Genomic DNA, 27968 nt, shown 5'->3' with positions numbered 1-27968 from the left:
ATAAAAATTATTGCTGGATGTTTATATTATTATTATTATTATTATTATTATTATTATCAGTAGGACTTGATGTAACGGATCCATGGTGAAAATGAAACGCATGGTGGAGGAGGTGAGTAGTTCCAGCAGGTGGCAGTAATGTGCACCGACATGACTACCAATCAAACACCAAAGAAGAAGAAGTCAACGACTGTTCATGTTTCGTTTGAATTGCATTGATGGAAACGCGGTTCATAGGAAAGTGGCCCAAATTTTGAATTCCTGTGTGCGGAGAAGGTAAAGAGGTGTTCACTTGAAGGTTTAAAGGTTTATTTAAGGTGTCTGTAATGGCGGCTGGCAGACTTCACCGCTGTTCTGTGAGCTGAGGTCTATTTCTGCCAGCTAAATTAGTTAGCTATAACTAGCTAGCCGGCTCGTGCTAACATGCATGGTTCATTGACTGACTGTCTGCCAGCTGAGTTTCCAGTCAATGGGAGACATTGTTGTCGGATTAACAGAACATACAGTTGTCATCCTGTTTCCACAGCTTCCGTTATCAGCGGGTGTGTTTTCCTGCTCAGGGGGCTAATGGAGTGATGCTAGGCTAGCTTGTGTCGTCAGCTAACTCCAACTAAGGACATTTACAAACAAAGTTTCATGGGTGTTAACTTCTTCCAGGTGGGACTCAAGTGGACTGTACATAGGAAGAAATCAACAGAAGGGTCCTACATGGCGGCTCCGATATTACAACAGCCCAGTTTCCTACTGGTGAGTGTCCATTAGCATGATTGTTAACAGTCACTAACCGAGAATCAGTGCGACTAATAGCTGCTGGGAGCTCAGATTTTATCCAGCTATACATATCTATGCATGTCTGATTCGTATACTGTCATACAGCTAGTATCTTTGGCTGATTTATTATTTAACAGTTGTTTCTGTCTTCCATCTGAGTACTAAGATTACAGTTGAATCGTCCATTTTTAGAATTACTCACAGTCTCTCAACTCTGTGGTTCTCCAAACGTGTTGTGATGTTGTTCCAGGCCAATCTTAAAGCTGATGCCACCACCAAACCTCTCATCCAGCGATGCCAAGATCTGGTGAAAATCATTGATGAATATCCTGCAAAGGTACTGTTAACTCTCCCACCACTGTCTTGTCTTTGCTTTATTTGTTGTGACTGTCACATAACCCTAATTTTTACAGCCATAGTTGCTAAAGTGATCACTCTGAGTCTGTAAGATGGAGATTGAATTATTGGGTGAAATAGATTGAGAAAGAAACATTTTAGTCATTTGGATCTCCTAAACTGTAATTTTATTATGTTGTTCTATTCTGAACACAGAGTTTTTACTTATCTGAAGCAAGGGTCTAGGCTTGGACAAAGAGAGTTATATGCTATATAGATTCTAAAGCCTATTAAGACAAATTGTGATTTGTGATATCAGGATTGATTGGTGCACAAGAAGCAGTTTTTACAGAAATGACTGCTAATACTTTAACAATAATTAAAAACTGGCTTCTTTTGTTAACTAATGGTGACACTTACACACTGAAACAAACCATGCAGTCCCAGTGCAGTGCAACATTTAATATGTACTGTAAAGCAGCTGTATGGTTTTGTTCAGGCTCCACATAGTGTTTGAACAAGATTATTGTCCAGAAATATTTGCAAAAGAATGTCATTTGATTTGTACATGTCACAGTATTGCAGACTCAGTCAGCTGTTTGTCTCTTGACTGGATACTGCAGGGCAGACAGCAGGCGGCTGGCTTGACCTTACCTTTTATGTTAATGCTAGTAGCATGAGGAGACAGCTGTCAGGACTGTGACTCCTGAGTTTCACTTTGAGCGTCTTCACTTTCTCTTAAAAGGACGTTTGCACTTTGTACTGTCGTCTGTACTATTCATGATAATATTTGACTGTCTTGTGTTCAGATGTCACTCAGTACAGTCAGTGTTGTAAGCCTTTATGTGCTGCAGACATTAGTGCCACAAAATAGCGCAGCATATAATAAATGATTGTTCCTCTTGGCATGTGAGGGAGGTCACTGTGGACACTGGATGTTTTGTTTGAGATCAGCTGTTGATGCTGCAGTGAGTGACACAAAGGACGAGTGTGAGGCAGCTGTGTTACAGTCTGTGTTGGATGCATTGTAGTCTGTAGCTTCAGTACAACTGAAGAAGCACAGATCCATAACCATCTGCATTAACTGCAATAAACTGGCTCCATTAGTCAGCTATGTAGGTTACAGGTTGCTTTGCTGATGTGTCTGATCTTTGTATTGTTTTAAAGACTACAAAAAGTGTAATTTCTGTCATTGAGTATTAATATTTATTTATATTATGAGTATAAATTTGGTGTGTTGTAAGTCTGAAGCCTTTTATTGTCTCTTTGTGTCTTACCTCAGCTCAGTTAGAGGCTCCTGTTATTTTCTGAAATACATTAGAAACAGCTGATAGATACAGTGTGTCTCTAACTCAATATGTAATTTAAATAATATTTGGATTCTTCTTTCTCCAAAACTTGCCAAGTATGTCATATGTGTGGAGCTCTGCATTGCATTGTCACTTGTACAGTCACAGTGAAGGATTTCACTTGTGGTCACAGAACAGACATGTCTGCTATGGGAATCATAACACTGTGTTCAAATGTGCTTTCAGTGTATGATACAGATTATGTTTGTGTGTGTTTCCCCTTTAGGAGCTGCACTTGATTTTCCCCTGGCTGGTGGAGAGTGTGTTTGGCAGCCTGGACGGCATCATCGCTGGCTGGAACCTGCGACTCCTCCATTCACGGAACAATGAATACAACATCGTTATGGAATTTCTAAACCCCAGGTAATCTCAGTTTCTTTTCTGTGTGATGACATCAGCCAAGTGTAATTTTATTCATTGTGTGTTTCAAAGAATCAAATCAAACACTGCTCCCTGTCATCTGATTTTGTTTTCAGTGGGCCGATGATGAAGCTTGTGTATAAACTTCAAGCGGAAGAGTACAAATATGAAATACCTGTCAATTATCTCCCGGTAAGAACATCTTTCTCTTTAGTCCCTGCATCACACTCAGTGACACTCTTTACATCCATTGCTTCCACGAAGACTTGAGTTCATGTTTGGTGTAACAGTTATTTTAGAGCACACAGTGGCATCACATCTGCAATGCTTGTTTGATTATATTTCTAATAGGATAGCATTGCTCCACATAAACAGAGCCCTCTGTCAGCATCTTATTACATTGTTGGCTAGTCCTGACTTAGTGACTGATGTCACATCTGACTTGTCTGTTAGATGTATGGAGCAGTAGTTCCTCTTATCTCCTGTGGGATTCATGGGTTTGTCTACTGGTACATAAGGGAAAAAGTCTTTGTCATATGCAATGAAAAGAGCAGCTTTAGGTTTCTGTAAACTATAACAAGCCTCTTTAACTACCCGTGCATGTTTCCTAATTTTGTTCTCAAACCCAAACTGAACTGCTGAGCTAGATACCTCCTGCAGAGTGTTTAACAGTGAACACCAGATAACCTGCTGTGACAAAGCAGCATAAGTAGCAGGATGAATGCTGACAAATAGTGATCAATAAGGCAGTATTATGGAGGTGTTGTGCATCACTGCCTCCAAATGATTCAGAAGAAAACTGATATCAATGCAGAGCTGTAATTTTGACCTTTGTACTTGTAGTTGTCAGTTATGATGATAATAAACTGTGATAATACGATAAAAGTGATAAACTTTAACAAGTCAGTTAATTATTCAGTTTAGGATTAACATCTGGGAAATTAATACTTGCATGCTTTTGCTTTCTCCAGTCTAAATGTTGAATCTCATTACTGCATGCTAAAATGAAGGTTGTCATTTCAGTAAATTGTACTGTGGAATATAATCTGTAGAGTGTGTCTTGACTGCCATTTGGTAAGTGTGTATTGTATGACGTCGAGCAGTGGTTCCCAACCTTTTCCTAAGGGACCCCTTTTCTGTTATTGAGTAAACTGGCCTCTGACTAAGTGACATATTTTAAGGATATTTTGTACTGTATTCAATGCAACTGCATAGGAAACTGATGAACTACAAATAATCTATTCTGTAACATATCTAATTTGTGAAGCCCAGTGATAATGCATTATATTGGTAAGTGCTAATCCCCCTTTGTCCACAGGTATCTGTAATTTCTCCATCTTAAGCCTGGGTCATTCACATTTCCATACATATTTACAAAAAATACTATGTAGTGATTTAAAAAACTTCAGCGGAACATAATTAGGCAACATCTGCAGTGGATATAATAACATCAGTAAAACATTTTTATAATGGCAACCCGCCCAAGTAGTGAAATTGATGAAGGGTTCCATCTTTGAAGATCTTTTCTAATTTCCTTTACTACAGGATCTAAATTCATTTTAATCATATTGTCAAAAGTAAAAGAGACAAAAATGCCTAGATATGTAAACCCATTAGAAGACAACTGAAATGGAATGGATTTCAATAAATCAAAGCTTCTTAAATTCCCTAGTGGTAAGGCCAGGGATTTCCCATAGTTGATCTTGTAACCAGAAAAAACCCCAAACTCATTAATTATTTTAATAACAGCAGAAACAGAGGATGTGGGATTACTCAAAAATAAAGGAACATCATCAGCATAACGAGAAATCTTGTGAATTTTTTCCTTAGTTTGAATGCTGGTGACTAAGGTACTAGATCGAATTGTTTCTGCTTAAGGCTCCGTCACCAATGCAAATAGTAAAGGTGATAAAGGGCATCCTTGTTTTGTACCTGAGAAGGAAGAAGATATTGTCCCATTGATAGAAACTGCTGCCTGATGCAGAATATAACAATTTGACCCAGTCAGTACATTCCTCACCAAAAGAAAACACACTTAACGTCCTAAATAGTTACTTCCAAGTAATCTAAATAGTGAAACGCAATAAGCGCAACAGTCAGGACTCTGAACCACTGGTGTAGAGAAAAAAGTGACTTGTAGATAATGAAATATCCTTTTATTTGAAAGCTGTTACAGTTGAAGTGGGTGTCCACTGATTTCAGTGTTTAACGCTGTGGCCTGATTTCTCACTCGTGTGTCTTGCAGGGTCCTGTGAAGGCCTGTATCCAGGAGGGAGTTCTCCCAGACTGTCCGCTGTTTCACAACAAGCTGCAGTTTCCCCTGTCTGGTGTGCTGACTCTGAACCTTGCTCTCAGTATCCTTCCCAACACAAACATTAATCTGTCTGGCTTGTGTGTCGGTATTAGAGAGGGATTTCCCATGATGAGTTAAGCCTTTATTGAAAATATAAACAAAACCATGTGAAGGTTCATAACTAATAATTATAACTGTTGTTCACTGAACAGTGCTTTTGCTCTTTTTTTATTGTCAGTTAATTTGCAAATAATTCTATGTCTATGAAATGTCCTTCCCACAGCCCAGGGTGATGTCTTAAAATGTCTTCCCAAATCCCAAAGATTTTCAGTTTAATAAATGACAAAGAAAGGCAGCAAATCCTCACATTAGAGAAGCTGGAACCTGCCAATATGTGACTTCCTTTTTCACAGTTTGTGCCTAGAAAAAGACTGAAACAATTAATTGATTGTCATAGTTGCTGATTTGTTTCTGCCATTCTACTAACAGATTCACTCATAATTTCAGACTTAATCTTTTATCTAATTTGTCTTAAAATCAGACAGCTGAAGATGTTTATTGTGTGACTTTTTAACAATGAGCTAACTGTCAGATGACAACACGAGGGTTCGTACAATCAAGGGAGTGAACAGACTGTACAGTAAGATTTTTTCTTAACGTTGTGCAGATCCATTTGAATTCTTCATGTTCAACTTTGCCTACTGTCTCATCACGCCAAAGGTGAGTTTTACAGTATACTGTCAGTGATATTCTTAGTTAATGGTGTCACTGGCCAAAAGCATCAAAATCAGTCTTACTTAGTAAAAACAAGGTCTCTGTAGGGATCTTTTTCATAATGTTGTCAGACAGAAGTGATTGTATTTGCTCAGATTATTATTCAAAGTGTCTGATGACTTATGGAAGAGATAAACCTTTTTGTTAAAGAGTAAGATCCTTTGTATAATCAGAAACAGACACAATATCACCATTGTTAAACCCACCAGACTCTGTTTAAGTAAACAGTAATTTTGCTGTGTATCAAGGCAGCATATTTGCACATCTAACCACCAGGAGAATTAAGGGTTTATTTCAGCTAAACCAGAGTTGGTGATTGTTGGAACATTGGAAAGATGAACCCAGACAGTTTTTCTGTTGACTTTGAATCAAATTGGTTCTATGGAGATTAAGTTGCTGTTTATTTGAGGAGAGTCTGATAGGTACGGCGATAGCAATTTTCTTGTCTGAATCTGTTTAAACAAAAAGGATCCTACTCTTTAACCAAAAGGTCTGTCTCTTTAGGAATCGTTTCGTAATGTTTTCACGCATGTAAAATAATCATCGAAGCCTGCCAGTGGCAAAAACAAACACTTTTAATGGACATAAATTGACAGTGAAAACATTAGTTACTTAAGTGCTAATACTAAAGGAAATAGGGTCGAGGTTGAAACATAACCAGCTTACTCTTTAAGTGTATCTTGAAAACAGTGGGGATAAGTCATCAATATCAGCTAAAGCTTGTGCTGAATTGTGGATTATTGAAGACAAAATTATGGTTTCATAATTCATGATTCATTCTTTTTAAGTTAATTGTTATAGCTGTGGAAGCTTATACAGAAAATAGTATATAAGACAAAACTTAGGACTATTATTTCTCACAGGGAGAATTGATCAGTACTTTTATGTTTTCAGAACTATCCTCAAGGCCAGCATGGAAGCTCCACTGACACTGCCTACTTTGTGCTCGTGGACACTTACCTGAAATACTTCCTCCCCAGTGAAGGAAGTGTCCCCCCATCCCCTTTCTCTGACTCCAGAGGCTCTGTCACTGCACCTCCAACCAGGTACATATAGCAAGAAACGTTGGCTAATTCATATCTGTCTAAAGAGTTTAGCAAGTAGATGTGAAGAGCAGAATGTCTTTTTTTCACGCACCACATTCAAACAAACCTTTTGATGTTAAAAATCCCAGTGGAGGCTGAATAATTGAATGTTTGGCCCAGTGTAACAACAAAATATTTATCTTTTTTCTATGTTTTCCACTCTCTTCCTACTGTAAATTCACAGATCATCCAGTGTTTCCTTCGCTGGTTATGGCGTTCACACCCCGAGTCTCCTGAAACATCACATATTCCATCAACCGTCAGTTAACGCAGACCCCGCAGCCCAGGAAATCTGGAGGTCTGAAACACTGTTACAGGTGAGACACAAATCAAACTGTGGGTTAAAATGATTCATAAGTTCATGTACTCGGGATTGGTGTTGGAGAGCTACAAAATGTTCTAAAAGTGAGAGATAAAGTTCACTGAAAACCCTCAAAAATATTGTCGTCGAATGAATGACATTGTTTTAACAGACGCTGGTTCTAGTGTTTAACCATATGAAAGTAAGGCTGTGTGTGTGTCTGTGGTTGTATTCTAAGATGTTTGTGGAGATCTGGCTCCATCACTACTCCTTAGAGATGTACCAGAAGCTGCAGTCTCCTCAGGTGAAGGTAAGAGAAATATTCCCCTCACACTCCCCCCCTCCTCATCTCTACACTGCAGCATCGCACGGCTGGCTGTTGACTGGCTGACCACAACCCCACCCCTCTCTCCAATACCTGCCCCATCCCTGTCTCTCCTCGGAGCAAGCCCAGGGTGGGAATATTGTGCTGGCCAGCAGCCTTGTGGTTGGCGATTTTGTCCGTCAGCCATTTTGCACCTGACCAGCTACTGTCAGGAAGTCCTACTCTAAAGCTATGTTTTATAAAACTGTGAGTGGGCTGAGTTTGAAGATGCACCGGCTACTGTGGCTGGTAAAGACAAAAAACACCCTGAGCAAGCTTGGGGGAAGTTGTCCAAAAACTTAGTTACAGCAAAGAATTTCATGTTTTAGGTAAGCTTAGGGGTAAGAAAGCTATTGTTTTTCCACTATTGAAGGACAACTTCACCCATAACTCTGTCATCACACTGCAAGCAGTCACATTTCTATGTACCATCAGGAGTGTTAAAGATGAGCAGCATATTGTCCTGCAGACGAGCAACTGTTGTCAGTGAAAAAGAACTCACTGCAGCCAAAGAGACATAATTAAGCTGACTGAAGTTCAAATGTTTCTTGAGCAGCTCGCAGTGTGAATGCACAGCAGGCATCCCTGTTCCCCACTTTTGAAGCATCACAGTTTCTGGGTTGTAGATGAAATGTTAAAATCCCTTTTATAGCGTATGAGTAGCTGCAGAGAAAAGCTACTGTATTAAGGCATGTGTTCCCAGTAGTAGTGCTTTTGCTTCCTTTCACATCCTTTGCATGCTGACATGTCACCGTCATCAAGTGTTTGTTAAGTCGATTTGTCCTGTGTGTGAAACACCATCATAAAGCAACTCAGTCGAGGGTGCACAGCTAATATGATCCCCTTAAACACAGGAGTCTTTAAACATTTTGATGCTTGACTCTGCCACCTATGGATGCACGATAATATCGGCACATCATCTGTATCGGCTGATACTGGCTTTAAAATGAAATATCAGAATCAGTCAACGTGTCGATTTCTGCTGATGACAAACGGATACACATTTTTTAGAAAAAGAGAAGTGACTGGTTGCTATGTGTAATCAAACGTAGATCAAAACCTTGTGTTTGGTGCTCATGGAGAACGGGAAACAACGGGATACACAAAAGGGCAATCCAGGCAAAATATAGAACAGAGGAAGGGAGTTTTAAAAAGCCTTTAACATAGTGGCTAAATCATTAAAAGAGCCAACATGTTTCAACCACTGCTGTTCTTTGTCAGGGCTTTAAAAACAAGTTTTTACATCTGTTTTACAAATTTCTACCACCACAAAGTAAAACAACACCCTTAGAAAACAAAAGGCTGTGAATTTTCATTTTCCTCAGGGCTTTTCAAATTTTAAAGGAACCGTTCTTTATGAACGCATATAAATCAGACTAAAGCCCTTTTTAGATAGGAATTGTGCAAATTTGCAGGAAAGCCCAATCAGTCTTTTTCAGCATTGGCAGTGTAAAAACAAAATCGGGGAGTGCAGCAAAATGCCGCCTACCTACTTTTGTTTATGCAGAATGTGCCTTTTTCGGGGCAATGGGGGGCGTGAGCAAGTAACAACACGTGTAGCTCAGCATGTGACGTAAACAGTGACGTGGGAGGGAAACCGCGGCTGGTCAGTCCTTCAGCGATTCTCTCGTCATCAACAGCTCCTCCTACAAGTCGTCAACAGCTCCTCCTACAAGTCATCAACAGCTCCTCCTACAAGTCATCAACAGCCCCTCCCGTTGCGGAAGGCCGTCTCATTCTGTTTAATCCAAAAGGGTTCCACCAATATGTCTACCCTACGAGGCGGAAAATTGGGCACCTCGGATCAACTCGCCAATCTGGCTCTGTGTGTCTAAACGCTCACAGCTTGCCGGCAAAACGACCCAACATTCACCAAAAATCTGGCAGTGTAAAAGGGGCTTTAGAGTCACATTCATGGTAAATACTCCAGGTTAAGATATGCCATTATTTCCCTTTAAATATTCTGTACTTTGAAACAACAGAATAACAAAAAAAAAAATCAACCAAACACAGATTGTAAATGAAGTTGTTGCTCAAAATGCTCTGTGACACAGGAGAAGCACTCTGGGAGAGAAACCATGTCCAAGGATCCTGTCAGGGTTTTACAGCGTATCTTAAGAGGGCATAACTTTCCCATCTGAGGGATTATAAGAAGTCATATATTGTATTATCTTATTACCAGCCAAACTCACCTTACCTTAATACCTTGAGCCTAAAATTTGACCTCTGCAGAACGTTAATGAAGCATCCAGTGAGTGGCTTGAAAATTGTCCACCTGTTACAGCTGCAGTACATTATATTTCATAGAGGTTAGGTGCCCACCTATCAAAATCAATCACAGTGAGACTTTATGCTGGTGTCTGTTCCTTTTACCTGCACCATACCTGCCCTATAGTTTACACACTTGGACGTTCAGCTTTACAGATTGCATGGTTAGTGTGATGCTGAGATGTAGTACACACTTGCTTATCCACCCACCAACACTGTTTCCTCAGTTTTTATGTGGCAGTATAATCTGTAGTTAAGTCAAAATCTAAAATAAGGGATGCTTATTTTTAGGTCAAGATAAGGTCTGCAACTGTTGGTTATTTTCATTATTGAATAATCTGACAGTTACTTTCTTAAATAATCGATCAGTCGTCTATAAAACATCAAAAAACAATGAAAAATGTTTTGGAAATTTACTGGTACAGAACATAAATCCTCCCTACCAGACTCTCCAACTACAACAAACAAACCCTACAATAAACCATTACCATAGTATACAAGATGACATGTTCAAATGTTGTGTCCGACTGACCCAAAGATATTCAATCACTGTGATGTAAGTAGAAGCAACAACAATAAATCCTCACGTTCTAGAAGCTGCAACTCTCAAATTAGTTGCTGATTAATTTTTTGTCAGTTCAGTAATTGTTGCAGCATTTATGTTGCTGAAGTATCAGATTTAATTTCAATCAGCTGAGCTCCTTTACTGCTCCATAAGGCTGCAGAGGAAACAGTCAAACAGCCCTTCAACTCTTGTAACACGCTGACCAGTGACCTGCATCATAAACATCTCAGTGTTTGTCAGCCTCCTGTGTACTAAATGCTAATCCTCCTAAAATGTATTAACCACCGTGTTGAGTTATTGTGTTGTGTTCTGTGTCCATCCTGTGAAGAGTGGACTTAAACTGCAAGATTTTGGCAAAGTTGATTTAAGCTTGAATGGCACAGACTAAAGAAGAGGCTATGTTCTCGGTGTATACGGTGCAACAAGTAACTTGATTTATAAGTATGAGGTTAAACTGGGCATTCACTGTACGATTTGAGTCCATCTTTACTCTTCCTCCCTGCAGTGCTGGTAGACTTGTTTTTATTGAAGAAAACCCACTGACAATTAATTTCCAATAGATTCTTCACAATAAACGTATCTTGTTATTTTGTTACGTAAAAGCTTTTATTGTGAAGCACCAAAATAAGGACATGTTTGGTTTTCATCAGCAGTAACTTAACAAGACTCTTATGGCTTAAAGTGAACGTGAAACAGTAAAATAAAGCAGATGAGAGCTGGAAACTTTTAGGGAGACTTTTAAAGACGCCTCACTCTCTGGTCTCCTGCACAGAAAGGACTGAATGAAGTCTTGCAACACATAGACTTGTTTCAGGGGGAGAAAGGGGGTCACGGGTTGGCTGCGGTCAGCTTGGAGGTGGTTGGGCGTGCTTTTGGCCCTACACACGAAAAGGTCCATCTCTGGTGCAGCTTGGCATGTTTAAACTGACAGAGGAAATGTAAATCAGTGCAGCATGGTTTGACTCAGCCGAAAGTTACAATGGAAAAGGGCCTAAATTGCGATATATTGCTTTACGTTGCAGACAGTATTCTCAGACTGTAGGAGCTGGAGTTGAACAACAACATTTCTAAAACGGGCTCAAAGGGTACAGTGTATGTCCAGTTCTACCAAACCACAAACTATAGATTTCCCTGTATGCAGTGCCTCTGTTAACACAGTTTTGATTGATACAGTTTTGATCTTTGCTGCAAAGCAAAGTCTTACAGTTTTGAGTTCGCTCTGTTAATGATGTTAAACATTAGGTATGGGAATGATTAAAAGCTGAAGTGCAAAATTCGATTTAAGCGTTAACACATCCATTTGGATATATGGTGTAGTGGAACTGGAACATTTTTACAGTTACTCCTTTAGCTGTGGATGTGTTTGTCCAGTCACTTCTGTGTCAACACTCGCATTGGACGTAATGTGTTTACCCACGATGGCTCTCCTGTCGCTGCTGTAGACCCTTCGTTCAGTGTGAACAATACAACTCAGTCAAGTAATTATAAATTTGTTAATGGGCATTTTTTAGTATTTGAATTGAAGTAAAAGCTTGTTCCAGTGTGAAATGATTCCCATCCCTACGATCATGTAATCCCTCTGTCTGCAGTTTAGGAAAGGCCTCTGCATCGTTCCCCAGCAGTTCAAGCGTTGTGTTCCCACAGTCAATATTTTATTTTTGTCTGTCTCCCCTCCTGTTCTCTGCTCTTTTCCACCTGGATGTTTTTGGCCAATTGTTTCTGTCTGGTTGCACTCTCCTTTTTTCGCTGCCTCCTTTTCTCCTGTTCTCATGTGTACCTTCCTCCTGCCACTTGTTCTTTTCCTTCCTCCTCTTCCTCCCTTATTGTCACTTATCCCCTTCCTTCCTCTTTCTCTTCACTGTTCCTCTTCCTCCTCCACCTTTTGTCGTTGTCTTTCCTCTTCCTCATCTTCCTCTCCCTCCTGGTGGTTACGGGTGAACAGCTGGCGCTGCTGCAGTACCGCCTCAGTATGTCCAGCATGCCGTGCCAACCCTACGCCCCACCAGGCTCTGGGACCCTCCACACCTACCAAGTACTTTTACCTTTTCATTCACCCCCGCCCCTCTGGGGCCTCCTGGAGGTAAACCTCAGTCAGTTAAGGTCAGAGTCAAGGGTACTTCTCTCATATGGACACACACGGTGAGACACTGTCCCTCCAGTCACCAGCTTCATTAGTTACATACGACACAAGTGGCCATTATGTGGAGTTAATTTGGCTTTTCTATAAAAGAAAAAAAAACTTGTAGGTGATCGATGAATTGTGATGTACAGTATGTTTCCAAATTATTAAAGACAATCCAGGCTCATTAAGTGGCAGTAGATCTCTATTCATCTTTAAGTCAGGAATGAATTCTTTTTTTTAATGAGCTTGACTTTAAAATGCAGCCAGGTTTAATGATGTTGGGCTGACTGTTAAAAGAGGGCTTTTCATAAAGGGATCCGCGAGCAGCAACGTTTGGTCCTGACAAACCAGAGAATACTTTATTACGTTACATGCATCAAATCTTGCTGTTGTGTTTCCTGTATGAGGCTCTCAGTCTGACTGTAAATTGTGAATCTCTACAGAGAAGTATCCTTGACAGGAAAGTAATCCTGGAATGAAGCTTTGGAATTTGAGCAAGTCTTTATTGGTTTGAATGTGGTTCTCTTTTGCTGTTTGTGTTATTTGTTTTTTTTTTAAAGGCATGCTTTTTACACTGAATCTGGTGTGCTTTGTTGCTTTACGTGTTTATGTGGGTGATAAATGTTCCTTTCTATTGACACTATTGCTCCACGTAAAGCAAAAGATACTACTACATTTTTTATTTTACATGCCAGTTGTGAAATCATTTATTTATTAGGATTTTTTTTGGTGATTCTTAGCCTAAATTAATTTAGAACACAGAGGTAAGGATTGTGCTTGTTTGCATTATGGGAAACACTGCATCATTCTGACAAAGCAGCTTTGCTGTGAGCAGCTAATGGAGCACTGAGGTCCCACCTTAGAGTGTCATTTATTAAAATATAATTTGGTGCTTACATTTTAATAAGTCACAGTTGTCATGAAGTGATTATTTCATAATGAATGATTGAAAATTTTAGATATAAAAAAAAAAAGTTCATTAAATATACACACATGTACACATCCAGTATCAAACGGCTAAAATATATATCAGGTGTATTTTGTATAGCCCTCAATTACTGTCTGACACAGTTTGAAGGCCTGAGCTTGACAAGAATGAAAAATAATAGATATATCTGATTTGTAATTTATTTATTTAAGAAGGTACAATGTATATTAATTAACATTTAAACAAATGTAAATGCACCTGATTTAGCTGAAAAGCAAGGTAGTCCCTTTCACAGTCCTGCAAGGGTCCATTTTTGAAAACCTGCACCCGCACATACCCATAAAGCTCACAACCAGAATCTAAGTCTAAGCCCACACCCGTTAATTGAAGTCCCATGTCCCAACCTGCACCATGAGTAAACACACACAGGCTGAAGTCGCTCACATTAAACTGTGTTCTCCTTTCTTGAATTATAAATTCAGTGGAGGATATATCTCTTACACTGGCTGCACTCAGTGCTGAGATGCCGAAAACATTCTGCACAATCACTGCCAGGTCAGGAAACATTTTAGCATGCTCCTTCCACCACCATAAAACGTCAGAAGGATCCTCCTTGGGCTCCATGTAGGCTGCCACCTCATCCTCGAGCTGCAAAGTTTCACAGCTGGAGTCCTCCATGTTGGTGACCAATGTGGCAACAGGGTCAAAGGTTACACTTGTGTCACTGACTTTCAAAGTAAAAGGAACTGTAGCTTGATAATAGTGATTTAGATGTCAGAATATGACACATCACTGCACATCTTTTTACTTTGTTTTATTCTGAAAAATAGATAGAATATATTTTTGTCCTCACCTGCTGCCAGCCTGCTTGTAGTTCATTTTTTAGATTATTTATTTATTTATTTTATAACCCATTACACAGCTTTTTTGCAGGTACCTGGTGTAGGACTCTGATCCCTTTGCCTGAATAATGGGAAAAATGCCATATTAAGAATACAATATGTACAGTGATTAAAGACATACAACATTTAGGAAGATAAAACAGATAAAATCCAAATATCACATGATGCAGGTTCAGTATGAGTACAGTCCTTTTAATTATTAGTGTTATTATTACCGTTATAGGGATAAATTCAAAGGCAACGTCCTGGTGTGGGAAAGGTGTCAGCTCAAGATTAGGCCTGCACAATATGAGGAAAATAGGTGATACACAATAGCATTGATGAATATCATGATAACCATATTACATAAATAAAAATATATTACAGTGAGTGTACTCAGTTCTGCCTCTGATGATTTCAATATAGAGTGCTCCGGGAATGAGTCCCCACCCGTGAACTGTGAAGCCTTTATGTGTCTTAAAAAAGGCGGTTGCCAACAAGTGGCTAAATGAGACCACAGAATGTCATCACACGGAACGCAGCTTTACAGCCTCGTTCTGGTGGCGATGTTGAAGTTATGCAACTGCAGTGTAGTTCCATTATAGCCTAGTGTGAGCTTTCTGCATCTGGTGATTGCATTTAGGCTCCAAAAATACAGTGGTGTTTATTTGTGAAGATTCTCTTGCTTAACAAAATGTGTAGGTATCATGTTTGTCTGTCACAGAGCTGATTTTCTGCAATAATCCAAAATCCAATGGAAAAAACCTCATTGGCTTTTTGACGAGGAAACCAAGGTGATGCTTACTTCTGTGTTGGCCTACAGAAATGCATCATCCTTGGAGCATTCTGTACTGCTAAAATACAACCGGTTGCTTCTTGAATTTGAAAAAAATTAATGGAAATTATTTCCTGTATTCTTTTATGGCACAAATTAAACATTGAACTCAACACAAAATGCACCAGTATAAAGTAGAATTATAGTTAAACTTTAAAGTACATTTTCCCACTGATTCTGTCTTTGAGCTAATTAAAAAAATCCCTGAGTGCAATATTGTAGTCTTTTGCAATCAAGCTCACATCAAGATGACATTTAAAGAAAAGAAAAAACAACTGTATATCGTGCAGCTCTGCTGAAGATGAAGTTATTTAGGCAGGAAAGAAACATCCAGTCTTGAACAGTAGGAATGCTCAGATGAAATAACCAGAGTAGATGTTGAGCTAACTTTTGTAATTTAGGACCAAAGTCATAATAACACAGATCGGTCAGAAAGAAGCACCCGCACACAGAGCAGACAAAACCATTTGCTAACTAAATGGTCCAGACCCAGTCTCTCCCTCCAGACCCAGTCTCTCCCAGTAACACTGGACAAACCAAATGATTGACAGGAGTGAGACCTCTGTACTCTATAGAGCAGATAATGCGCTGAGCCTTTGGTGATAGTTTGGCTGCTTTTGGACTGGGATGCATTATGATTGGCTGCTTCAGAAGCTGGGGGCTGATTGAGATAATGGGGGTGGTGTCACGTATGTGTGTAGCACTTTGTGACTGTTTGTCTCTTCAGGAACCCTTCAGCCCGACAGAGGAGCACGTGCTGGTGGTGCGTCTCCTGGTGAAACATCTGCATGCCTTCTCCAACAGCCTGAAGCCCGAGCAGCTGTCCTCCTCCCCCTCAGCACACTCACACACTCACACCAGCCCGCTGGAGGAGTTCAAGAGGTCAGAATCATTTGACATGCGACAGTCAGAGTCTGGGGTAATGCTGCAGGACGGCTTTAAAGGGACAGTTCAACCCAACATCAGGAATACACATTTTTCCTCTTACCTGAAGTGCCATTTATAGTGCCATAGAGATGTCTGCCTTCTCTCTGATTTGAACACTTGGCAACTCACACTAAAACACAAACAGCACTACAGGTAAGAGGAAGAATATGTATATATTTTATTTGGAGGTGAATCTCTCTTTAATACTGGAAACTATTTTATGATCTGTTGAAAGCGTCAAGCAAAGTTTGATTGTTTTTACTTTGACTTTATTTGCTCGTGGTTGCTATTGGATGTTGACGTTTCCTACCCATATAAAGGAAGTGTTTATATATATATGATTAAAAAAAATTCACCCTTAACAAGCACAAAATGTTGTGATGTTCCTCTTCCTTACAGAGTGGTGGTGCAGCGTTTTGTGCAACAGAAGCTGTATCTGTTTCTCCAGCATTGCTTCGGTCACTGGCCTCTCGACGCCTCTTTCAGAGCAGTAGGTCTCACCCCCCCCCCCCAAAAATTATATTTAAACCACAGAAGAATTTTTAAAGGCAAAAAATTTTTGTTTTTGTTTCCATTTGTCACAGGTTTAGGTTGAAGATCTAAGGCTTTTTATGCACTCAATAGACATATTTCTCTCAAATTTTGGCCGCAAATATGTGAAAATCTCCTTTTTATTGTGATCAGCTCAAAGCACATCTGTGTTGTAATGATGCCGTTAAATCAGCACCTTGATATGCTCGTCAGGCTGAAGAGCCTGACGCTCGAAACGTTAGTTACCTGAATAAATTTCGACTGAGCATTGGAGCCCTGCAGTGTACGAGCTGTTTGATTTCTCTGTTGTTGGCATCGTTTTCAGCTCAGCACCTGCCCTTCTTCCGGTTTGGATGTGCGTGCGTTTTTCTTTGTTTGTTATCTAAATATTAACAAATTTGCAGCCAAACTTAAAAAGAGAAATATATCCGAGTGAGTGCTTTAAACAGTCTTACGCCAGGGCCACACCGCCCGCGGAAGCGCTGCGAATAGCCTCGAAGCGCCGAGAAGTGAAGGCAGTTTCCTTTCGGTGCCCATGTTAACCGACTGTGTCATCCACACTGGCCATGCCGGGCAGCTCCACAGCAGGCTCTCGATTTGCAGTGATCAGTTCGGCGTCTGGTCTATTTTCTGCGCGAGCCGCAAGCGAATGTGTCAAGCCAGGCAGTGAAAAACAACAGCTGGGAGCAGAATCGCTTGTCGACGGCGTGGAGAAATGCGCGTCTGACGTGAACGGAGGTTCTCCGGCGCGCGCGAGAATTTCGGTGCGCTGCGCTTCGCAGGCAGTCTGGCCCTGGCGTTAGACCTTTAACTTAAACCTGTGAAGTGTTGTCCAGTTTACAGTATTTCTGCATTTGTATTCAGGAGCTGCCAGGTAAACAGTTTTCTGCTGTAAGAAACGTTTGCCATTAGTTGATCTGCCATTTCAGACAATATTTCAGGAGGTGTAACAGCACAATAGGTCTTAATTTCTCAGTTATTACAGCAAGCAGTCTGTTGGAAGAAATGTTCAAAGTCATGCCTTCAGACTATACAAAGATTATTTCAGCTATACAGCTGTAGAGACACACAAAGTTTAAGCATTTAGTTTATTGTTGAGAGAGTGTATCGTGTCTGTGTTGAGGTGTTGGAAACATGGCTGAGCTACATCCAACCATGGAGATACACAGGAGAGAAGACCAACTCTCAGCCAGATCAGAACAGAACAGTACCTGACAAATGGTGAGTCTGATGTCTTTTCGTACATGCTCAACATGCAGTGGTCGTCATTTTCATACAAACATGATTGAAACAGAAAAATATTGGTGTAATGACCTGTGTTGGTAAATATGGTTATTATTGTGGTCATGCTGTGTGACTACATGACACACTGGTGGTTTAATATTGAGGTGAAAATATTTTTTTCTGACGTTAACTTGATCTTTGACAGGGAGTCGTTTGTTCAGGAGAACCTGCTCATGTACACGAAGCTCTTCCAGGTGTTGCTGAACAGAGCCGTGAGGACGGATCTGGTGAATGCCAAAAATGCACTGATGGTCTTCAGGGTGGCCAAAGTCTTTGCACAGCCAAACCTCGCTGAGATGATTCAGAAAGGTGGGGATAGAAATGCATTTTTATTTTCATTATCAGTCAGTTCTATAACTGTTTGATTAGGATATGTGATTTGTGTAACAGTACCCAGTTCTAAACGGCCGTATGAGCTGAATGGACTGGAAATACCTCCTGTCGCTAAGTCTTATCTAAGGTTCGTCCTGTTCACTGGAGAAGTGAATAATGTTCCATTGCATAAAAACCTTATGGGGTGGTAGTGATTGTTCCAGGTATGAGGTTAACCCTGTGTAAGTTCACTGAATGTGACAAAGCCTGGGGCCAGCTGCATTTCATATCATATGGGTTATTTTTTTTTAAAAAAAATCACATACTAATGAGACACATGCAACTGTTTCATCTTTCAGTGAAAAAGTGTTCAACGTTCTAACCCTCCTGAGAGACTTGACGCTTCTTTGATGTTGCCATGTTTGCAGGAAATGTCTGCTCTTGCTAACCATTCGTTTGCTTCTTTACGTTTATGAAAACACATTAGTTCCTCCTGCATAGTTCCTATTTGGTGCATGCCAATAAGGAGCCAATAAGAAAATTTACGCTAGATATTGCAAAACATTATTGTAATAAAGCTGGGAATACATATCCAGTGCATACAAACTGTATTACTCACTGTGGTTGAGATGACTACGCTCCACCTGTCCATCCTCCTCATCCACAAATCTCAGTGGGACTCTCCTGTCCCTCGTAGACCTCCTCAACATTTCTCTTCCAGTATTTACAAAACTATAACTGACTATAACTATCTATCTATGAATTATAAAAATACGAACTATTGCAAAACAGACGAACGATGACAAAACTACGAACTATGGTGAAAACACGACGAAAACACTAAGTATTGAAAGAAAACGCCACCCAAACTCCACTAAAACACAGCTTTCAGAATCCGTTGGAATTAAATCGATAGCGTGAATGGTCGAGGAGTTACGGTAATTTGAAAAATAAATATAAAAATAAAATTAAAATCGATTGAGTTTTCCACATCGATGCTCGCATCGTTCAAGACAGAATCTTGATGCATCTAAAAATCGATTTTTTTTCCCCCACCCCTAACATTTGGAAAGACACACTCTGGGCTGTTTAAAATTGACCCCCAGGCCAGACTTTGGACGTGCCTGTCTGAGCAGGATAATGCCCATTATCTGGAACTAATGACACCTCATCGGGCATCATCTCTGACATGTAATCAATTAATCTCACCCAAATCTTTGAATTTTCGCGACAGTCTTTTATCGAGTCAACTTCCCACATGGTGGGTGTATTACTGAGGACCCAAGGAAGTACAGTGTCGAGTGTGAGCTCTTGAGATTTACAGGAAATAACTTTCAGTAGTGCATCAAGTACACACTGTGTAGTGCACTGAGAGGGGACCCCTATTAACTGTTACGCTGCTACAAAAACTTAAACTAAACCCAACATCTCTTTACAGGAGAGCAGTTGTTTCTGGAGCCAGAGCACGTCCTCCACCACCGCCAACCCCGCGGCTACCTGACGCCGAGCCAGGGAGGCAGCTACCTGTCGTCACGGCAACGGGTGGTGACAGACGTGGTGTTCAGAGTGAAGAGCCACGTCTATGCTTTGGAAGGCCAGGACTGCCAGTACAAACAGATGTTCGGCCCTGAGCTCAGAGGAGCCGTAAGTTTGGTCACCAAACTTTGAGATTTAAGTCTGGGTCATCTGTGTTTCCACCCAGAAGCTTCTGTTCTTCTGGTAGTTTTACTTTGGTAGAGGACAAAGTGGTTAGTCGTAATGCAGTGGGACGTCATACAGAAATGACCTACTGTGGTGACTCAAAATCTTAAGTTTGTTTTGTCTTGTTTGCAGGTCATGAAGTTAATCCAGATAATTGCACAGGCCCGACAGACAGCCAAGAGGATATCGGATCACTCCAATGAAGTGGCAGCCAATAACTCGTTCTTGTCCTGGTTTGGGATGGGCTCTCCTGATCCCAACAACACCTTCCCCGGGGCCGAGCCAGAGGAGAGTGGGGAGTGCTTGAAAAAGACTCACGAATTCCTGGACAGAGCTTTGGAGAACTTGTGTCAAATCTTCAAGGTCAGACAAGTTCGACTGCTGTTTAGTTTTGTTTTCCTCTGTCGCTGAAAGAGTCTGAGAGGTCCGGGGCTGTTCATAAAACATTCAGGACACCACAGTTTATTCTGCACTGCTGAAGCTGCTCCTCTTTTTAGAGCCACCGCGGAGTCAGTTGTAGTTTTGCTTTCAGCCATGCTTGTTGTTGCCGTGGGTAACAAACAGTATGACGTCAATATGTCATCAAGTCAAAATATTGCGAGTATCACAATATTAATTTTTCATATCAAATCAAAGATTATACCGGTATTATTGTGAAGGATATGATATGATATGACACACCCCTAGTGCACACAATTTATTTTATTGACATATATATGTGTTTGTATTTATTATATTGGAATATAAATATGATGCTTTGCAGTTATTAGGTCATAAACCAACCTGTTTACAGTATGTTACATTATCCGACAATGTAAATTCCATTTGCTGTTACATTCAGAGGAAGTTTTCAGTTACTCATTTATGCAAAACCATCCTGACTCTTGGTGTTCACCTAGTTAACTTCACTTTTCTTGTTTTGTAGCTGAACCAGGTGCAGCTGACTCAGCTCATTTCCAACCTGGGCTCATCTCAGGACGATGGAAACAGCAAACAGCTGCCAGACTGCATCCAGGGAGAGAACGGACTCATTCTCACCGACCTGGGCAGGAGGCAGGTTTGTACTTCAAGTTATCGTACAAGAGAAGGAGGGCATGTATTAGGCGGGACTAAAATTGTGTGTGTGTGTGTGTGTGTGTGTGTGTGTGTGTGTGTGTGTGCGCGCGCAGATCATAAGTGGACTGCGCCGGTTTGACGTTCAGTATCAAGGAGACCCGGAGCTCCAGCCCATTAGGAGCTATGAGAGCGCCCTGCTGGTCAGGCTTTTCTACAAGATCTCTTCTCTGGTTAATGACAGGGTAAGTGCTGTCTGCATATGTTATATTAACATTTATGATATATTGCCATTATACTGGTCTGGCTCCCGCCTCACCAGTATAATGGTAGGGGGAAGCATTGCTTCATCTTAGACAAGGTGTTGACATCACAAGACATGAATTCTCCCTTTTACGCTTCGTCTATCCAACCTAATAAAAGCCTAAAAAGGCCAAAACAATAATCTTTAAAAATAAATAAATGGTGCATAATGATGAGTAATACAGCCACAGACCAAACTTCTCACAGTGTTTTAACCTCAGAGATGTAAATGTCTCCCACAGTTCGGAGGGCACATGAATGCTCTGTGCTCACGTCCAGACTTCCTGGGTCGCCTGGGTCGTCACTACTTGGCGGATCCCAATGCCTCTGCAAGACTGAGGCAGAGCCCGATAACCCGGCGGACGCTAGAGAGGAACCGGCAGCCGAGGCTGAGCCTGCGCCCGCTGGCCAGCTACAGGACGTTACTCCTTCTGCTGCTCCTCTACGTGTTCGGAGCCCTCCTGTCGTTTGGCCCCATATCCAGCACCCTCCTCATCCTCACAGGCGGATTCCTCTACGGAGTCTTTATGACGCTGTTTGGTGACAAACTGAAAACACACTAGCAGGAGGCGCAGGGTCCCTACACACACCTGAAACACACACACACACATAATCAATTTGAATCCAGCTTTGAATGTGTGACAAGAAATGTGTAAGAGGTTAATCTTCCATTATGTCACTGTTTAAAAATGCTTGTACCAGTTTCCTAAAGCCTAAAATGATGTCATCAGATGTCTTGTCTTTTTCCAACCAACAGTCTGAACCCCAAAATATTCAGTTTGTTATTGTGTAAAGATGAAGAAAAGCAGCAAACTTTAACTTTTCAGAAGCTTAAACAAGAAAATATTTGGATCCTTAACTCAAAAGATGAAAATGATTGATAATCAAAACAGTTGCCAAGATCATCTACTAATGATTACAGTTTGATATTGAACCCTTTGCTGTAGAGACGAAATGTTTAGCTTGTTGCCAGCTGCTGCAGTGAAGTCAGAGCCAGAGTCGATGTTGGTGTGAGATGATCCTGTTATTCTCATCAGGTCTAGCGTGACACGGCCTTCTGAAGTGTCGGTGCTCTGTTTCTGAACATTGATCAGACTCTTCAGGTATCCGGGACTTTTAAAGTGACATCATTGTGAAACAGGATGTGTGTAGGAGTCCTGTTGGCAGGCGACTGGCAGCTCTTCTGTTCTTGCTTTTAACATGACAGCTTAGATTTGTAATTTGTGTTTCATATAACCCTGTAAATAATAAATACACAGCCTTGATGCTCTGTTGGTTGGACTTTTTTTCCCCAACAAGCATCTGAAAACAGGTACAGGCCAAAACCTTCAATGGAGTATAACTGACTTTTTCTCAAATGCATTTTTGTCCAAAAGAATCAATAAACTGTTTGCACTCGTTTGTAGACCTGTTGCCTGTTTGACTCATTGATGAGAAGTGTGCAGATTTCATAAACTGTGACCGGCTGCCTGCAGGTCCTTTAAAGATCTTAAATTCAGTTTTATGGACTTAAAGTCATTAGTCTTAAATTTAAATGTGTGAGGTCTAAATGGCCACAAATACTTTCTAATTTCATCATTAACCTAACTCTCGAACATTTTTAATTTTTATTTATTTTAGTGGATGGAATTTCTCCCCTTTTATGGAACTTTTATAGTTTTTTATTTTATCCCTGAGTTTTTAACACTAACAATACACAAAGATGGACATAAGAAAGAAAGACCAAAAAAATCAATATTAATAAAAATAATCGAAATAATAATGATGATATGAAATTATAAGACAAACTAGTCCATACCCATTGAATACAGCATACCATACCATGACTTAGTCATAGCAAACATTAGAAAACAACACCAACATTGGTCCACAGGGGGAGCCACAGCGATCGGTCGCATTTTAGCCATTTTGAAGCATTTTTCTGTTGTTATAGCGCCACCCAGTTGCCAATTAGAGTTAAATTTCTCCAGTCACCTTGAGGCGTCCTGTTCTACATATCTACCAAGTTTAGTAAAAATCCATATGGCGGTTAGGCCTAGATAAGAAATGAGCTCTCTAGCGCCCCCATTTTGTTTGATGGGGTCAATAATGGAGGGGTCCCCTCAGATTATGTGTGGTCATATGCCTACAAAGTTGCGTGGTGATGGGTGAAACCCTTGAGATGTTCTACACCTTTATGTGATGAGCCACGCCCTCCGCAATATTCATTGCCTTATAGAAGCTCAGTTTTAGGAAGTTTTCCAACTTTTGCCAAGAGGGAACTTTAGATATTGCTCCCTAGATTATGTTCACCCAGTTTCATGCAGATCGCTCAAACTTCCTAGGAAGAGATCCATTTGAAGTGTTTTTCAAAAAATTCAAAATGGTGGAAAATCTATATAAGCGGAAGTTATGGGTTCTTGAGGCAAATGTGTTCCTCATGAGGAGAGGCATCTCTGTGCAAAGTTTCATGTCTCTACCACATACGGGGCATGAGATATGCCCATTCAAAGTTTGACATTTCAGTGGGTTGCTATAGCGCGCCCCTTTGGCCAATTGATGTAATATTGCTTCATTGGCATCCTCCCATGACCCTCTACCACTGTGCCAAATTTCACATGGATTGACCAAGTCAGTGAGGAGAAACACGTGGAACAGACACACACAGAGTTTTCATCATTATATAGTGAGATAAAAACACACTGCCAGTAAGATAAAAAAAAACAGCACACAGATTTCCATTCTCAAAAAATAACCCTGTTTGCTATGAATACACCATACATAAGAGCTTACTGTGATGCAGGAGGAAGAGTCAAAGTGTCATCAGAGCAGCCCAGTATCACAGTGAGACAGTCAGGGACTAACTGCTGGCTTTACACGTTAGTATACAATTGAAAAACGCACAGAAATTGCTGTGTTTGGGGCAAGACCAGAAAAGGTGACCTAAGGTCCCCCCCGATTTACACTTATCACACACGGCTAAACAGGCTACTGTACTTTATACTAACCTGCAATGCTTCAATGAGAAAATGATGCTTCAATGAGAAAAAAGATGACATGTCTAAAGATCTGTTTTAACTTTGGTTAAACCTTTAGCATTCTCAACCGTTTGGTTTAGCACATTTTGAGTCACTGTATCTCAATGAACAATGTGTTGACGCTAACCTGATGGAGCTATCTCCACCACTCTGGTTAGCTGTGTCATGCTAAAGAAATCCACTGGATGTTGCTGTGTCTTTAAATAGTGTGCCTTTACAGTTTGTGGATAATATTTCATATTTAGACTCCTCAGCTTAGACAGGACTTCACAAAATCTCTCCTCCAGAACAAACACACCACGTGATTTAACCCGGTAAAAACACCGATTAATCCAATCCAATCCAATCCATCTTTATTTATAAAGCACAGTTTAAATAAACTCAAGGTTTCCAAAGTGCTGTACATTAAGAAAAATAAACAATAAAATAAACAATAAAATAGACATTAAAACAGAAAACATAATAAATAAAGGGTAAAACCTGTGCACATAAAATAAACAATCTAGGTGGTGTTAAAAGCCAAGGAAAAGAGGTGCATTTTAAGAAGAGATTTAAAAGTGGCCACGGAAGAGGACTGCCTGATGTGCAGCGGCAGTTCATTCCAAAGCTTAGGGGCGGCAGTAGCAAACGCTCGGTCCCCTCTGAGCTTCCGCCTTGTTTTGGGAACCCTCAGGAGCAGCTGGTCAGCTGACCTGAGGGATCGAGTAGGTGCGTAAGGGTGCAGAAGCTCAGAGAGGTACACTGGAGCAAGGCCATTTTGGGCTTTAAAAGCAAATAAAAGAATTTTAAAATGAATTCTAAAATGGACGGGTAGCCAGTGAAGTGAAGCTAAAATCAGTGTAATGTGCTCAGACTTTCGAGTGCCAGTTAAGAGACGTGCAGCTGCATTCTGCACTAGTTGCAGACGCGTGCAATGGAGGACCCGCTGACCCCATGTAAAGAGCATTGCAGTAATCAAGCCGAGTGGTTACAAAGGCATGTATTACTGTTTCAAAGTGCTGTCTGTGCAGAAAGGGTTTAATTTTAGCAAGTTGTCTTAGCTGGAAGAAGCTGGTTTTACCACAGCTTTAATCTGGCTGTCGAACTTTAGTTCCGCGTCCACTTTTACCCCCAGATTATTAACAGTGGGTTTGGCGAACTGCGCCAGGGAACCCAGGTCGACTGGGGAGGTCACGGAAATGCCACCAAAGACAATCACTTCCGTCTTGTTCTCATTAAAATTTAAAAAGTTTCGAGCCATCCAAGCTTTGACGTCATCCAGACAATTTAGAAGTGGCTTAAGTGCAGAAGAGTCAGCCTTTTAAGGGGACATAAATCTGGCTGTCATCCGCATAACAATGAAATAAAATGCCGTGCTTCCTGAGAATGGACCCAAGTGGAAGAAGGTATAAAGAAAATAAAAGTGGGCCCAACACTGAGCCTTGTGGAACCCCGCAAGAGAGAGGAGCAGTGGAGGACACAGAGTCACCAAGGCCGACACAGAATGACCGGTGTGATAGGTAGGACCTGAACCAAGCCAGCGCCTGACCCCTGATGCCCACCCACTGCTCCAGGCGAGCAATTAGGATATCATGGTCCACTGTGTCGAAAGCAGCAGTTAAATCTAAAAGGACAAGAATTACCGAGTGACCAGAGTCAGTAGCTGTGCAATGTTTTAAAACCAGATTGGAAAATTTCAAGAATGTTGTGGTCATTAAAAAAGTCAAAAAGCTGAGAATAAACAATCTTCTCTAAGATCTTTGATACGAAAGGCAGTTTGGAAATGGGCCTAAAATTAGCCATAACAGTGGGATCCAGTCCAGGTTTTTTAATCAGTGGCTGCACAACTGCATGTTTAAACTGAACAGGAACCACTCCTGAAGACAGACTGCTGTTAATAATATTGAGTAAGTAAGGCCCGAGAGTGGGGAAAACCTCTTTAAAAAGTTGAGGAGGAACAGGATCATTGGGCGAACCAGATGGTTTTAAACCCCCCACAATCTCTTGCACAAACGCCAGGGTCACAGGCTCAAATGAGTCAAAGACAGCAGAACGGGGGACAAACACTGAGGGGTCAGAGGCTGAAGGTGAAATAAGTGCTCTGGTAGAAGAAACTTTATCAATAAAAAATCGCAGAAAGTTTTCACACACAGGGGGAGAGGGCTCAGCTCCCACAGTCTGTGATGCATTCAGGGTAGAGTTGATCACTTTGAACAACACACGAGGTTTGTGACAGTTAGAGACAATAATGTCAGAGAAATATTTCCTTTTTGCCTCTTTCACAGAGGACTGATAACGACGCCAACAATCCCTCAATATTTGAAAAGACACCTCTAGTTTATCTTTTTTCCATTTACGCTCAGCTCTGCGACACTCCTGTCTGACACTGCGGGTTGTTTCATTCAGCCACGGCTCAGGCTTAACTTTACGCTGCCTGCTCTTTAATGGGGCGGCAGAGTCGATGGCAGACTGGCAAGAGTGAAAAGACTGAGAGCAAAGAGCCTCTGTGTCAAGGTGTGCAGGATCAGTAGTGGCGCAGATCTGACTGAAAGCAGACGAGAAGTGAGCGGCAGTGGAAGGGTTAATAACCCGGCAGCTGCGAACAGCAGCGGGAGGTTTAACAGAGTTAAAACACACTGCGGCTTCAACAAGTACAGGCATATGATCAGAGAAATACGCTTCACAGACTTCCAGATTATAGACAGGCAAACCAAATGACAAAACAAGATCAAGTGTGTGTCCCTGTACATGTGTAGGGCCCAATACAGATTGTACGAGATTAAAAGAGTCAATGAGATTTAAGAAATCCTCGCCAGGGGGTTTTCCGGGCAGCACACATGAATATTGCAGTCACCAGCGATCAAAACTCTGTCATATTTCGGCATGATATCAGCCAGGAACGCAGAAAAATCAGTTATAAAATCCCTGTTGTATTTTGGAGGTCGATAGACGACAGCACACAGCACCGTGTGAGGACATCCCAGCTCAAACAGGCTTAATTCAAAGCTGGCGGGAGCCGATGACAGCGATATTTGTTTACATTTGAAGTGGCTTTTAAAGACACTTGCAATTCCTCCTCCTCGACCAGATGTCCGTGGAGAATTAAAATAGCAACAGTCGGCAGGTAAAAGTTCTGTAAAAGCACTGGACTCACCAAGGCTCAGCCACGTCTCTGTGACAAAAAGGAAGTCCAGATCACGCGATGTGAAGAAATCCTTCAGGATGAATGTTTTATTAGCAAGCGATCTTGCATTAACCAGGCCAAACCTGGCTAGAGCCGGTGGGTCAGAGCGAGCCGTTGACAGACGCTCCCCGCGGAGAAGCTGCAGGTTCCCTGGGTCGGCTCCACGCCAGCGTGGATGAGGAGAGCAGGGGCCGCGGGGGAGAAACAGGTCATCCAGGCCGGCCACCGGTACCAAACAGGCCGCGACAGGATCCAGCCAACGTCGGGAGATACAGAGGCAAGGCACCGCTCCAAATCCAACACGATCGGGACGCATCAGCGCGACCCTCAGCCTTACCAAACGGCCGCCACGCTTACCGCGCCTGCGGTGGCGTTTTCGCCGAGGGAGTGGCGCTGACGTGCGGCAAAGGTGTGCCGGTATATCCGAGAGGAACGGAGGTAGAGT

At 41.3% G+C, this 27968-nt stretch overlaps 1 protein-coding gene across 3 annotated transcripts; it reads left to right on the top strand.

Annotated features, from left to right (window-relative positions):
- The first annotated feature begins 176 nt into the window (after positions 1–176).
- On the top strand, positions 177–22748 carry smpd4 (sphingomyelin phosphodiesterase 4). Of its 3 annotated transcripts, none has more exons than XM_049586242.1 (20): positions 177–276; positions 658–747; positions 1022–1108; positions 2683–2819; positions 2933–3008; positions 5062–5170; positions 5777–5829; positions 6778–6929; positions 7153–7285; positions 7508–7579; positions 12409–12498; positions 15960–16114; positions 16559–16649; positions 17814–17911; positions 18120–18283; positions 19725–19930; positions 20120–20350; positions 20913–21044; positions 21157–21285; positions 21586–22748. In XM_049586242.1, the coding sequence occupies exons 2-20, from the start codon at positions 709–711 to the stop codon at positions 21904–21906; spliced, it is 2475 nt and encodes an 824-aa protein (XP_049442199.1). In that variant the 5' UTR covers positions 177–276; positions 658–708; the 3' UTR covers positions 21907–22748. The 3 variants fall into 3 exon arrangements, with proteins under 3 accessions (XP_049442199.1, XP_049442190.1, XP_049442207.1); XM_049586233.1 differs by having other exon boundaries at positions 12409–12546; XM_049586250.1 differs by lacking the exon at positions 12409–12498.
- Positions 22749–27968: the final 5220 nt, after the last annotated feature.

Source organism: Epinephelus fuscoguttatus, linkage group LG1, assembly GCF_011397635.1.
Source record: "Epinephelus fuscoguttatus linkage group LG1, E.fuscoguttatus.final_Chr_v1".
In the NCBI taxonomy this organism is placed as follows: domain Eukaryota; kingdom Metazoa; phylum Chordata; class Actinopteri; order Perciformes; family Serranidae; genus Epinephelus; species Epinephelus fuscoguttatus.
Note: the sequence above shows the minus strand (reverse complement) of the source record. Positions and strands in the feature narration are given on the sequence as shown.

Excerpts from the sequence above, each read along its gene's own strand:
- smpd4 (XM_049586233.1), top strand. The coding sequence starts at position 709 with ATGGCGGCTCCGATATTACAACAGCCCAGTTTCCTACTG. Across the intron at positions 3,009-5,061 it reads TACCTGTCAATTATCTCCCG|GGTCCTGTGAAGGCCTGTAT; the intron begins GTAAGAACATCT and ends TGTGTCTTGCAG. Across the intron at positions 18,284-19,724 it reads CGCTGAGATGATTCAGAAAG|GAGAGCAGTTGTTTCTGGAG; the intron begins GTGGGGATAGAA and ends ATCTCTTTACAG.